The following is a 13,372-nucleotide window of genomic DNA, read 5'->3' on the forward strand; positions in this document are numbered from 1 at the left end:
CCAAAGTAGACGACAATGGTCAAACTTGCGGAGGTCCAACTAAAAAGCGGCCTAGTTAGAAAGTGACTAAATAGCGAATTACGACTATATAAAAGTTATTGTCGACGTAGAAGCGTGTTTGAGTCTTATTTCACATTGAATCCGGTAGCTGTAAAACTTACGCATACATTTCCGGGCCCTTGTTGCAGCACGTTGCTTTTATTCTGCACTATTATAGGCCTTCATATTGTTGCACTTCTTGATACGTTGGATCATTCCGACGCTCGTTCCCGCTTTATTGATCAAATCACGCATCGATTAATTCCTAATTAGAGATACCATTTTTGGTCCAATTCCGAGTTGGACGATCCACGTTTTCTGCCTCTTCCTGGCAGTTTATTCTAAAAATAGACGGAAGTATTAAGAAAGTTAATAAAAAAAATTGTGTTTCTAAATCTTGCTTCGAAAATTTTCGCATAGATCTAGAGAAAATTTTCAATAGGACGTAAGTAACATTGAGAGCCTCTCTTTGTTTACTTTCTCTTTCGTTTATTACGACGTCATTACAACACTTTGTACTAATTTTCCAGTACATATCGAAAGCCGACGGTTTTTACTACAATATTATGCAAAGAGTAGAGTAGTAAATGTTGAAATGGCCGAGTAATGAACAGAAGAGAAAGACCTCAAAGAGAATCTCTCATTGTTACTTACGTCCTATTGAAAATTTTCTCCAGAATTACACTCTTTTTACTAAACCATGCGTCCAAGCAAATTTTCAATGCGCGACAAATCCACTGCATACTGTGATCAATCCCTGCCAAAAAAATGCGGACGAACATGGTCAGGCGATTTAAAAAGTTTGACGTTTGACTCAACTCGCCAGTGCCATTAGCACAGGCAATCAGCCCCTCGGAACAAATGCGATTTAAAGGCAATTTCAATACTTAGACGTTTACGTTTGACTCAACTCGCCTGTGCTAATTGCCCCTCGGAACAAATGCAATTTGCGAATACGATTTAAAGGTAAATTCAATACTTAGACAAATTTTCTGGCGGCTGAAATGGACTTGGTTGTTTTTCGCGTTTTTCAAACATGGCGGTTCATGTTTGGTTTAAGCTTAAAATTGTTTTTTGAACAATTGGTGTGTTTTACTTGTACTTTGTTTGTCTAGTGCACTTCATTTAGCCAACGAATGTGGGAAATTGTGGAATCGTGTGTATGTATAGTAGAACAAGATCTCTGACTTAAAGTCTTAATGAACGTCAGATTGTGATAAGTTTTGAAGTGCAATACCAATTTCACCATTGTTTCTTCCTATAATTTGGTGGTGATTACCTAGTATACTGGTAAGTATATGTGAGTAGATAATGAATCCAAAAATAAGCATTATTTTCAATTTTCATATTAGGCTATTAAGGGCGATTAAATGGCGCGTTCCGTGGGTGATTTAAGGGCGAGTTGGGTGGCAAAAAATGACGGCGGCGAATCGCCCAAATGTTGCATTTGAAATAGCCCCCTAATTGCCAGCAATTTGCTGGCAAATTGAAGGGCAATTAGCGCATCCGAGTTGGCAAATAGTCCCCCATTAACCAGCAACTTGCCCTTTTTGACAGGGATACATTAAAACCACTTATATGGCACGCCACTGGCGGCTCCAGGGAGGGGCACGGGGGGCTCGTTAGCTCACCATAAAACCGAGAAGGTGTTGATAAGCAACCGCAAGGCAGTGCAGAATTTCGGTTGGAGAGTGTATCATCAACTTGACGCGGGAAGCTAGATAACGGAGAGTGATGATAGACCGGCTAAGCTTTAATAGCCATGCCAACTACGCATGCGGGAGAGCCGTAAAAGTGATCTCGGCACTATCTCGGATCATGCCCGAAAATTCGGTGATCAGCAGCAGTAAAATGCGACTACTTTCAGAACCTGCTTGGGTGACGGCACTGCGGATGGAGAGTGATAGCTGAAACGATTCTCATAAACCTTCTACTCGAAGAAGATCAGTGGGATAACGCTTTACAGATGGTAGATGCACATATCGACTAAGTCCATGCATGTCTGTGTGGATGAACAGAGCACACGATGAAGAGAACTTCCACATGACACAGTTCTTGTCTGGGCATGACTGTTTCAAGAAATATCTGAGATCGCCGTGCTGCAACGCTTGCGGTGATGCAGAAGAAACGCCTGAACACGTGGTCTTCGAATAACCGCGATTCGAGCACGAGAAAAACGATATGAGAACCATTGTCGGTGAGAACGTTAACATGAACAATATTGTCCAAAGAATGTTCGTAAAAAAGAAAAAAAAGAGGACGTGATAAACAGAACAGTTGTTCAGATTATGTCAGCATTGGAACAAAGATGGCGAGAGGAACAACGACCAATAACGTAGCAGTACACGGCCACGGGTCGTCGATGCACCGAAAGTAACACTTCAACTGGAATCGCCTGACCGACCTTGGCACTCGACATGTCAGTCTGCTGAAGAGAGATAAAGTAGACCAGCAGGTGCAACCGGAGTAGGCTAGATCCACCGCCGGGGACTAGACTGAGCGCACGTATCGTCGACGATAGATCGTCGGCACACATGAGAACCGGAAGTCATTCTCCCCCCGGAATCACAGGATCGACCTCGGCACTCAACCGGCCAGAATCGAGATAAAGGTTTCGAGGGAACTTTCGACGTCGGCAAATTTCTCCGTCGGAGTTGGCTAAACCCACCGGCGGGGATTAGTTCGAGTAGATCGTGAAGTAGCACTGGCAAAAGGTCGTCGGGGCGTTAGTGATCTGAAGGGCAACCCTGCACCCAGAATCGCAGGACCCACCTCGGTATCTGCCTAAGCAGCATCGGTTTCAAAAGATCTTCCACTGCCGAGGAACTCTTCATCGGAGTAGCAAAGATCCACCGTCGGTAGCGAACTGCCGGCTTAAAACACCGGGGCACCAGTGAACTGGACGCAATCCTCCTTCCGAAATCGCCAGACAAACCTCGGCATTGTCCGGACTGCTTCGAAGCAAGAATAACGCGTGCGTCAACGGTTTCTGGAGATATTCTTTCGTCGGGGAACTCTCCGCCGAGGCAGGCTAGCTTCACCGTCGGGGACTATGCCGAGTAGCACCGATAAACCACCGTTATAGGGCCGCCGGGATACAAGTGAACCGGAAGTCTCCCTCCAACCGGAATCGCTGGATCGACCACGGCATTCAACTGGTCAACGCAGAGTAGAGCGCATGAAGAATTCCATACCGTGCAGGACTGATATGGCGGGTATGAGACCAGCGAACTAGCACGACCATCTAGACCTAGAATCCAGTGAAGGGCATCAGCACGGCCTCCCCCCGAAGTAGTAATTTCAAATAGAATCCGGGGGATCAAGCAAATGTCGGACTCTTTGGTGGAGGTGGACTTTTTGGTGGAGCTACTGTTAGGTTGTTTATTTGCTTGGTTTGTAGCCTCTTTGAAGACAGATTCTCCGCACAGCTCAGTGTTAAGTTTTTTTGCCATATTGGCATAGATTTTCAGAAATCAATTGTCGGTCGTCAAACGGTGGGATAACAAAATTCTCACAAGTTTCCTATCTCATGCCTCCACGCGAGTCTAAGTCTATTGATGACATTTGGTCCTTAGACCGGCGACGACTGCGTGCTATCAGCCTTCTGCCGATAGTAGCAGAATGAGAGGGTGCGAACAGATCTAGTCGAGAAAACATAGCCGTAAAAATAAATAGTTGATCGGAAATTAGCCCCAATACGTCTAATCTGACTAGTATCTATGATCACGGGTCAATACGTACTGAAAATTCGCCGCGTCTGTTTTTATGAACCTAATTTCAAGCTCCGTTATTGATAACAAGCCCGTGCATCAGGTAAACAATCCTTTATATTTCCCTTCAGTGTTCGTTATTATCGCTCATATACTTGTATTCCAAAAACAATCCGATATGGATAATAAGAAATACTTTCCTTGATTTATAACATCTCGCGCTATTTTTGCCTGTATAATGTGTTATCACTCGGTAGTTTTCAAGCCAATAAATATATCGTAGAGAAGAAGAGCTAGTTCTGTCCAAATACTGTTGCAATAAATAGTGATCCGGCCCATTACGCAGACAAGATTAACTTTTCTAGGCAATACTCCCACGATCGGCTGTGTGGAGTTCAAATTGCTTTTGTTTAGGGAACATAGTATACTCTCGGTAGCCGGCTGCCCAGAGTTTAAAAAGAACCAAAAACTAAACAAGATCTTCTCTTTTTCGAGTGATCGTGCACTCGAAGACTAACTAAACAACTACCTAATAAAATATGCTTTACAGATCGCATCGCTTGCTTGGAGCGAATCCTAGACCTGATACCCTTCCAAACTACCAACTCCGCGACACCTATGGAAGAGTCTGATGAATCGTCGTCCTTCCGTTAAGTAGGTGGAGCATCAACACTTTCTGTCTACCTTATCCTTTATCCTTCCCCGTGAACGATGGAGATGGGGGCGGCCGGCAATGATGGCTATAATGCTGTTGAGATTTTAATATGGGTCGGATTGGTATGAATTCCTACTTACCATTTCCTAAGCAACTCTTATTAGATAATCAGCAGTCAAACATGATAAAGTCAGTGTGCCATCCACCAAAATCATCGTCTCAACGCAACGCAACGAATAAACCAAAAATCAATTGTCCTAAGTGACTTCCTTGTGTGAAACCTATCGGCATTTCAACTGAGATTGAGCCCGAGGTACTCTAACCCTTCAAAGGCTGCATTAAAATATTGGATTTCAATCAATTACAGTCAATTGTCTTAATTTGACGGAAATCTGCTTTTTGTGGAACGAGGAATTCGCCCAAATTAGTGAAATGCAAGGGATGCCAATTTAGAGGAATACTTCGGCCAAATAGACGTCCACGGACTGAACGGAAACTTTATTTGTTTAAAAAAAATGGTGCCTTCTCAGTTTAGCAACAAATCAGGAGTCACACAAGGAAGCAATATGGGCACACTACTGTACATGCTGTTTTTCAAGGATGCACAATTTATATGTTGTGTTGGGTCAGGAAATTGCTCCATGAAATCTAACAGAATTTCTATTTGTGTAATCAGTGAAAGTAAATTGAAAATTTAATTTATTTAATTTATTGACCAATTACACTAGTTCACAAGAAAAATGAAGCTTCAAGAAAAAGTATTTTTTAGACTAATTTTGGGTCGCTGAACACGAAAACAATATTCATTTTTTTGTTCAAAGAAGCGATTTTGTGATTTTTTCAAAAAAATCGTTTTTGAGCACTTTTTGTAGTTTTAAGTCAATATTTCTTAGTTTCAATTAATTTAGTCAATATGCAGGTTGAAAGATGCTGAGATGCCCTTTCCAAAAACATATAATATGTGTCGATCATATGTAGAATTTTTAGTGCTGCAAGCGACCAAAGTTTAAAAAAAGTGCATCTTTGACCATTTTTAAAAGTTACTCACTTTTAAATTGTTTTTTTTACCAAAAAACTATTTTTTTCGGACCTTTTAGAATCTAAGATGACAAATAATATGTCTACGTTAATTTTAAGCCTAATATCACTAACATCGGATGGAAAATGTTGATGCTATGGCACATTGAGTGAAATGGAAATTTTATTATTTTAGCGGACCCTGCTCTGGTGCGGCAGTTTAGAGGGTGTAGCACTGGTCTCATAAACCAGTCGTCAAATATTTGAGTCCCTATCGGGTAGGAGTCTCAGTGGGATCGTAACACTAGCCACGTAATATTCTGTGAACTGAGAATCTGCTGTGAAGCCTGTTGAAGCAGAAGAAATTCCTTTAAATATGTACTCACCACAGACAAAACAAAACTTTGGAAATATTTCCTCATTTTATTGCTTGTGGCACTAAAAACTGGATTCTAACCGCAATGCGCACTTACTATTTTTCTATTTGTTGAGGACAACCCTATCGCGGTGTATTAATTAGTACCCCGTTCAGCGCTAGGCTCTAACTCGGCAGCATAGCTGTCAATGTGTGATGCCTGATAAGCGCATCAATGAAATGTTTTTGTGGTTGTCAGTTTCAGTTTGTTTACGTCCTGTATAAAGTTGTACCGTGCTTTTAATGTGTTCGATAAAATATAGTTTGTTTTAATTGTTATCGTTCGCGTTTTATTCCCCTGATATAGAGACGATCCGTAAGCAAGTGTCGGGGACTTACACGGTACAAAAGTGGCGACGAGAATTCGCGAGTGTGGGTAGTTTTTATTCGCCGATAAACAAAACTAACCCAACATTTCGTCACCCGCGCGGAAGAAAAGAAAGTGGAGTGCGATGGCTGATGACGGTAGTGAGTTGAACGGACAAAATGGTGTTGACCCCCCAGGACTGTTAAATCAACGGCAGCAGTTGAATCAGCAGATTAATCCCGCACCAGCGGCCCACCAGCAGCAGCAATTTTTCGCTCCCGTTGTGACTACACACCAGCAACAGCAGCCGTTCATTCCCGTTTCTGCAGCTCAGCAGCAGCTGTTTACAAACATTCCGCCCCACCAATCGCAACCCCAGGTCAGTAATGATATGCTCATGCAAATAATGCAGATGATGCAACAGACGATTGCTCAAAGCCAACAGCAGTTTGCTCAAAGCCAGCTCCAACACCAACAGCTTATGGCTCAGCTGGTACAGCGGCAGCAACAGTCCGACGAGCAGCAACAACAGTTTTTTCGTACTATTGCATCGTCAATAAACGTGCAAGTACCACCGAACCCGGAACAGATCCTTGACTCCTTGGCAAGCAATATCAAGGAATTCCGGTACGAGATCGAGAGTAATGCCACTTTCGCAGTGTGGTACTCTAGATACGACGATCTTTTCGAGAAGGATGCTGCTAGGCTGGATGACGAGGCAAAAGTTCGTCTCCTAATGCGAAAGTTGGGTTTAGCAGAGCATGAGAGGTACGTAAGCTTCATTTTACCAAAGTTTCCCAAGCATTTTAGTTTCGCACAGACAGTTGACAAGCTGAAGAGCCTGTTTGGAGCGAAAGAGTCGGTTATCAGTCGTCGATACCGATGTCTGCAAATCGCGAAGAATCCTACTGAGGATCATGTGGCGTTCGCGTGTAGGGTAAACAAGGCTTGCGTAGAATTTGAACTGGGAAAGCTCACGGAAGAACAGTTCAAATGCTTAGTATACGTGTGTGGTCTGAAATCGGAGAATGACGTCGAGATTCGTACCCGTCTCCTTACAAAAATTGAGGACAACAACGACGTTACATTGGAGCAGCTCTCCGAGGAGTGTCAGCGTCTGTACAACCTCAAACACGACAGTGCGATGATTGAGTCTGCAGCACCATACAACCAAGTGCAAGCGATACAGAAGTTTGGTGGGAAGCGATTAGGCGAGCGTGACCGAGAGTCACCACAACTGTCTTCGAGTGCTACCGGAAGGAAGCCAAGTTATCCTTGTTGGCTTTGCGGTGCATTACATTTCGTCCGAGACTGTAGTTACGACAATCATAAGTGCTCCGATTGCGGCCAAGTCGGACATCGTGAAGGATACTGCGACAGTGCAAAGTCTCGGAAACCTGGAAGCAGACGTAAGAAGCGAGACGTCTCAGCCAAAGTGGTGGTGGTCGACGTATGCAGCGTGGAGCAGCGACGCAGATTTGTATCTGTTGGCCTATCTGGAACGGATATTCGACTGCAACTTGACACTGCATCTGACATCACTGTCATCAGCAGGGAGAGTTGGCAGAAACTCGGTAGCCCTGCGCTTTTGCCAGCAACAGTCAAAGCGAAGACAGCATCTGGTAACATTTTGCCACTCGATGGGGAATTCGAGTGTGACGTCACAATCGGAGAAAGTACACGACGTGATCTGATCCGTGTTACCGAGAAACAACTACATCTACTCGGTTCCGATTTAGTCGAGAGTTTCAACCTTTGATCCGTGCCCATGGACACCTTCTGCTGTCACGTGTCAGGCTCTCCTGCGGCACCCGCTGCACTGCAATCGATTTTTCCAAACGTGTTCACCGATCAGCTCGGTTTGTGCAGCAAAACTAAAGTGAAGTTGGAGCTGAAAAAAAGTGTTCGACCCGTCTTCTGCCCTAAGCGCCCGGTTGCGTACGCGATGTATGATGCCGTTGACCAGGAACTCGACCGACTGGAAAATTTGAATATCATCACCCCAGTCGAATATTCGGAGTGGGCTGCTCCGATCGTTGTCGTCCGTAAAGCCAATGGTTCCATTCGAATTTGTGGAGACTATTCCACGGGGCTTAACGCTGCGCTCCAACCAAATCAGTATCCACTTCCCCTACCGGACGATATCTTCGCCAAGCTGACTAACTGTAAGGTGTTCAGCCAAATCGATTTGTCCGACGCTTTCTTGCAGGTGGAAGTCGACGAACAGTACCGTAAGTTGCTAACCATCAATACGCATCGTGGCCTCTACTCCTACAACCGCCTCCCGCCAGGTGTGAAGATCGCACCTGGTGCCTTCCAGCAGCTCATCGACACAATGCTAGCCGGTCTGCAGTGCACGTGTGGCTACCTCGATGACGTCATCGTCGGCGGAAAAACTGAAGAAGACCACGATCGCAATTTGCGGGCTGTTCTAAAACGAATTCAGGATTTCGGGTTCACCATTCGAGTCGATAAATGCACCTTCCGCAAGCAGCAAGTGCAGTATGTGGGTCATATCGTCGACAGTCGCGGATTACGTCCAGATCCGGCCAAAATCGAAGTGATATCCAAGCTGCCGCCTCCAACCGATGTATCTGGTGTGCGATCATTTTTGGGGGCTATCAACTACTACGGCAAGTTTGTTCCCAATATGCGCAAGTTACGATATCCGCTGGACAACCTTCTCAAGGACGATGCGAAGTTCCAGTGGACTGATGAGTGCCAGAGAGCGTTCGAGCACTTCAAACAAATACTCTCCTCGGATCTACTTCTCACACATTATGATCCGAAGCGGGAGATCATTGTCTCTGCCGACGCTTCTTCCGTTGGGCTCGGGGCAACGATTAGCCACAAGTTCCCCGACGGCACAATCAAAGTCGTCCAACATGCTTCCAGAGCACTCACAAAAGCTGAACAAGGCTACAGCCAACCGGATCGTGAAGGTTTAGCTATCGTCTTCGCCGTCACGAAGTTTCACAAAATGCTCTTCGGACGACACTTTCGTTTGAAAACCGACCACCAGCCTTTGCTCCGTATCTTTGGTTCTAAAAAGGGAATACCGGTCTACACAGCCAACCGCCTCCAACGATTTGCGCTCAATCTACTGCTCTACGATTTTGACATCGAGTACGTGCCCACCCACAAGTTCGGCGACGCAGACTTACTCTCGAGGTTGATCAACCAGCACGTCAAACCCGATGAGGACTATATCATCGCCAGCATCAACCTGGAAGAGGACCTCAGGTCGGTAGTATCTCATACAGTTAAAGCTTTGCCTCTCAATTTCAGAGCCGTCGCACAAAGCACCCAAGCAGATCCACTGCTCCGAAAAGTCTACCATCACATTCAGCACGGTTGGCCGCAATCTGAACATTCAGAATCCGACATCCAGCGATTCCATGCCAGACAGGAATCACTCTCCGTGGTAGATGGGTGCATCATGTTTGCCGAACGGCTCGTCATCCCGTCGCTCCATCGCAAGCGATGCCTCGAACAGCTCCATTGTGGCCATCCTGGTATGCAGCGTATGAAGGCCCTCGCTCGAAGCTACGTGTATTGGCCCAGTTTGGATGCTGACATCGTCAACTTCGTCAAGGCATGCCAACACTGTGCGGCCGTAGTCAGGTCACCTCCTCACTCTTCACCGGTGCCGTGGCCCAAGCAGACCGCTCCGTGGCAGCGCGTCCACGTGGATTATGCCGGTCCAATCGAAGGCGAATATTACCTGATCGCCGTCGACTCCTTCTCCAAGTGGCCAGAAATCATTCAAACGTCCCGTATAACCTCGGCGGCAACCATCAGCATTCTCGGTGGGTTGTTTGCTCGGTTGGGTATGCCTGTTACACTAGTCAGCGACAACGGAACCCAATTCACGAGCGCTGAATTCGCAGATTTCTGCGCCTCAAACGGCATCGAACACCTCACAACTGCTCCGTTTCATCCACAATCAAATGGCCAAGCTGAACGATTTGTTGACACGTTCAAAAGGGCTGTTACAAAAATTCGAGAGGGGAGAGGATCGATACAGCAAGCGTTAGACATATTCCTGTTAACGTACCGAAGTACACCCAACCGGGCACTGCCAGACCAAAAGTCGCCGTCCGAGGTCATGTTTGGTCGCAAAATACGCACCTGTCTCGAGCTACTACGTCCCCCAACGGTACGAACTCCAGTGGCACCGTCGAACGATCACACAAAACCGAGGTTCTTCAGCCGGAACGATTCGGTTTACGCTAAGCTTTATGGCCGTAACGGTTGGAAGTGGGCTCCTGGAACTATCATCGAAAAAATAGGAGACGTGATGTATAACGTATGGGTCGATGATCGCCGAATGCTGCGTTCCCATATCAACCAACTCCGGAGTCGCCTAGCTGTCGACTCGATACCAAAGCAACCTGCCAATCAAGCCACCTCTCGTCAGTATTCGTTACCGCTCGACATCCTGTTGGGTGCCTGGAATCTACCAAATCAATCTTCTGGCACGCCAGCACCGTCCCTTGTTGCGAGCGGATCTGAATTATCACCTGTCTCCAGTTCCGAGCATACCTTGCTAGGTTCAGTGCCGGCGCTTGCGTCGTCTACACCACAGCAGGAAGTCTCGGCTTTCCCATCAACGTCATCGACATCAACAACATCAACATCAACTGAATTCGAATCCGCCATCGAAGTCGAATCCGTGGTAAATCTACCTAGACGTTCTTCACGAACCCGAAGACCGCCGAACAGGTTTGATCCGTACCACCTTTATTAAGAGGGGAGATGTTGAGGACAACCCTATCGCGGTGTATTAATTAGTACCCCGTTCAGCGCTAGGCTCTAACTCGGCAGCATAGCTGTCAATGTGTGATGCCTGATAAGCGCATCAATGAAATGTTTTTGTGGTTGTCAGTTTCAGTTTGTTTACGTCCTGTATAAAGTTGTACCGTGCTTTTAATGTGTTCGATAAAATATAGTTTGTTTTAATTGTTATCGTTCGCGTTTTATTCCCCTGATATAGAGACGATCCGTAAGCAAGTGTCGGGGACTTACACGGTACAAAACTATTAAATTCTTATCATAGACTGGTTAGCTCGACTGGTCTGTCTATGAAAGTACGATCTTTATCACTTGAAGTACATGTGTTTTGACAGCTCGCAGTTTTCAGTAGCAGTTTGATCACTCGCACTTTGAAAGTGCGGAGTCCAGGTTGGTGGGAAGTGCGCAATAAAAAGAGCACTTTGTTGTGCAACGAAATATCCAAAACCATTTAAATGCCGCAGGATGGATGGATGCAAGCTCGAGAAGATAGTACCCAACACAAACAATAACTATCAGGTATAGAAGATTATTTCAGCCGAAAGTATGATTGCGTTGCGTTGCGTTGCGTTGCGTTGCGTTGTGACGATGATTTTGGCGGATTGCACACTGACTTCATCATGTTTGACTGCTGATTATCTAATAAGAGTTGCTTAGGAAGTGGTAAGTAGGAATTCATACCAATCCGACCCATATTAAAACCTCAACAGCATGATAGCCATCATTGCCGGCCGCCCCCATCTCCATCGTTCACGGGGAAGGATAAAGGATAAGGTAGACAGGAAGTGTTGATGCTCCACCTACTTAACGGAAGGACGACGATTCATCAGACTCTTCCATAGGTGTCGCGGAGTTGGTGGTTTGGAAGGGTATCAGGTCTAGGATTCGCTCCAAGCAAACGATGCGACCTGTAAAGCATATTTTATTAGGTAGTTGTTTAGTTAGTCTTCGAGTGCACGATCACTCGAAAAAGAGATGATCTTGTTTAGTTTTTGGTTATTTTTAAACTCTGGGCAGCCGGCTACCGAGAGTATACTATGTTCCCTAAACAAAAACAATTTGAACTCCACACAGCCGATCGTGGGAGTATTGCCTGGAAAAGCTAATCTTATCTGCGTAATGGGCCGGATCACTATTTATTGCAACAGTATTTGGACAGAACTCGCTACTTCTTCTCTACGATATATTTATTGGCTTGAAAACTACCAAGTGACAGCATATTATACTGGCAAAAATAGCGCGAGATGTTATAAATCAAGGAAAGTATTTCTTATTTTCCATATCGGATTGTTTGTGGAATACAAGTATACGAGCGATAATACCGAACACTGAAGGGAAATATAAAGGATTGTTAATCTGATGCACGGGCTTGTTAGCAATAACGGAGCTTTAAATTAGGTTCATAAAAACAGACGCGGCGAATTTTCAATACGTATTGAGCCGTGTTCATAGATACTAGTCAGATTAGTCGTATTGGGGCTAATTTCCGATCAACTATTCATTTTTACGGCAATGTTTTCTCGACTAGATCTGTTCGCACCCTCTCATTCTGTTCGCACCCTCTCATTCTGCGGTCTAAGGACCAAATGTCATCAATAGACTTAGAATCGCGTGGAGGCATGAGATAGGAAACTTGTAAGAATTTTGCTATCCCACCGTTTGACTACCAGAATGGATGGGAGAACAGTAATACTAGCAAATACCGACTACCATAAGAGCGGTGCAAATTTGAACGAGTGACGTAGAGTACTGCACTGAAAAAAGGACCAGGAGTGCGATTTTACGAAGTTTTAGCTTCCGATGGCCCTACATTTTCTGACAAAGTGAAGTTCTTGAATGTTGAGATTTTTATTACTGTTTAGAAAAGCAAAAGTATCATAAAGCTAGTGTCAGGCCTTCATGAGACCTCAAGAAGTCACTTTTGGAGGTATTCGTAAATGTAGATTTGTCGGTAGACGGTTCCAAATATAATAGAAAAATACCTAATTTAACACAACTACAGATCACTTGCAACATAAAAAGCTTTTTGTGAAATTCGACAGCTCCATCTTAGGCCAATTCAATAAATTTCCTGCATGAAAGTTTCCATTTTTTAAAAACGGTTTTTAAGCCAAAGCTTTGGAAGTTAAACCTTGGCGTGGAAGTGCCGGTATATTAATATATTCTGTTACTTAGTGTAGAATTAGATTTCGTCATTTACGGCTAATATACAACCGCCAGAAGAAACTTAAACCGTTGGTACACAATCAAGAAAGGCGAATCAGAAAAGGTATATGTCAGTGATTCACTAAATACAGACTGGAAAGAGGGTAATATGGAAAACCTTAAGGTCCGCCCAGATTAAGTCTTCGGTACGGAACAAAACCTCGGCCTAGGAACTCCTAGCATGTTGTTAGTCGCCTCTTACGACATGGGAGCAGTTCCCAGAGGTTCTA

At 44.9% G+C, this 13,372-nt stretch overlaps 2 protein-coding genes across 2 annotated transcripts; both read left to right on the forward strand.

Moving 5' to 3' along the window:
- Nucleotides 1-6,288: 6,288 nt before the first annotated feature.
- Nucleotides 6,289-7,902, forward strand: LOC131681045 (uncharacterized protein K02A2.6-like). Its single transcript, XM_058961751.1, has one exon. It carries the CDS (start codon nt 6,289-6,291, stop codon nt 7,900-7,902), a length of 1,614 nt encoding a protein of 537 aa, XP_058817734.1.
- A 9-nt stretch (nt 7,903-7,911) lies between these two features.
- LOC131685600 (uncharacterized protein K02A2.6-like) lies at nt 7,912-11,174 on the forward strand. The gene has a single exon (XM_058969452.1). It carries the CDS (start codon nt 7,912-7,914, stop codon nt 10,891-10,893), a length of 2,982 nt encoding a protein of 993 aa, XP_058825435.1. The 3' UTR covers nt 10,894-11,174.
- The last annotated feature ends 2,198 nt before the right edge of the window (nt 11,175-13,372 follow it).

The sequence above is a fragment of the Topomyia yanbarensis genome, chromosome 2 (genome assembly GCF_030247195.1).
Source record: "Topomyia yanbarensis strain Yona2022 chromosome 2, ASM3024719v1, whole genome shotgun sequence".
Taxonomy (NCBI): domain Eukaryota; kingdom Metazoa; phylum Arthropoda; class Insecta; order Diptera; family Culicidae; genus Topomyia; species Topomyia yanbarensis.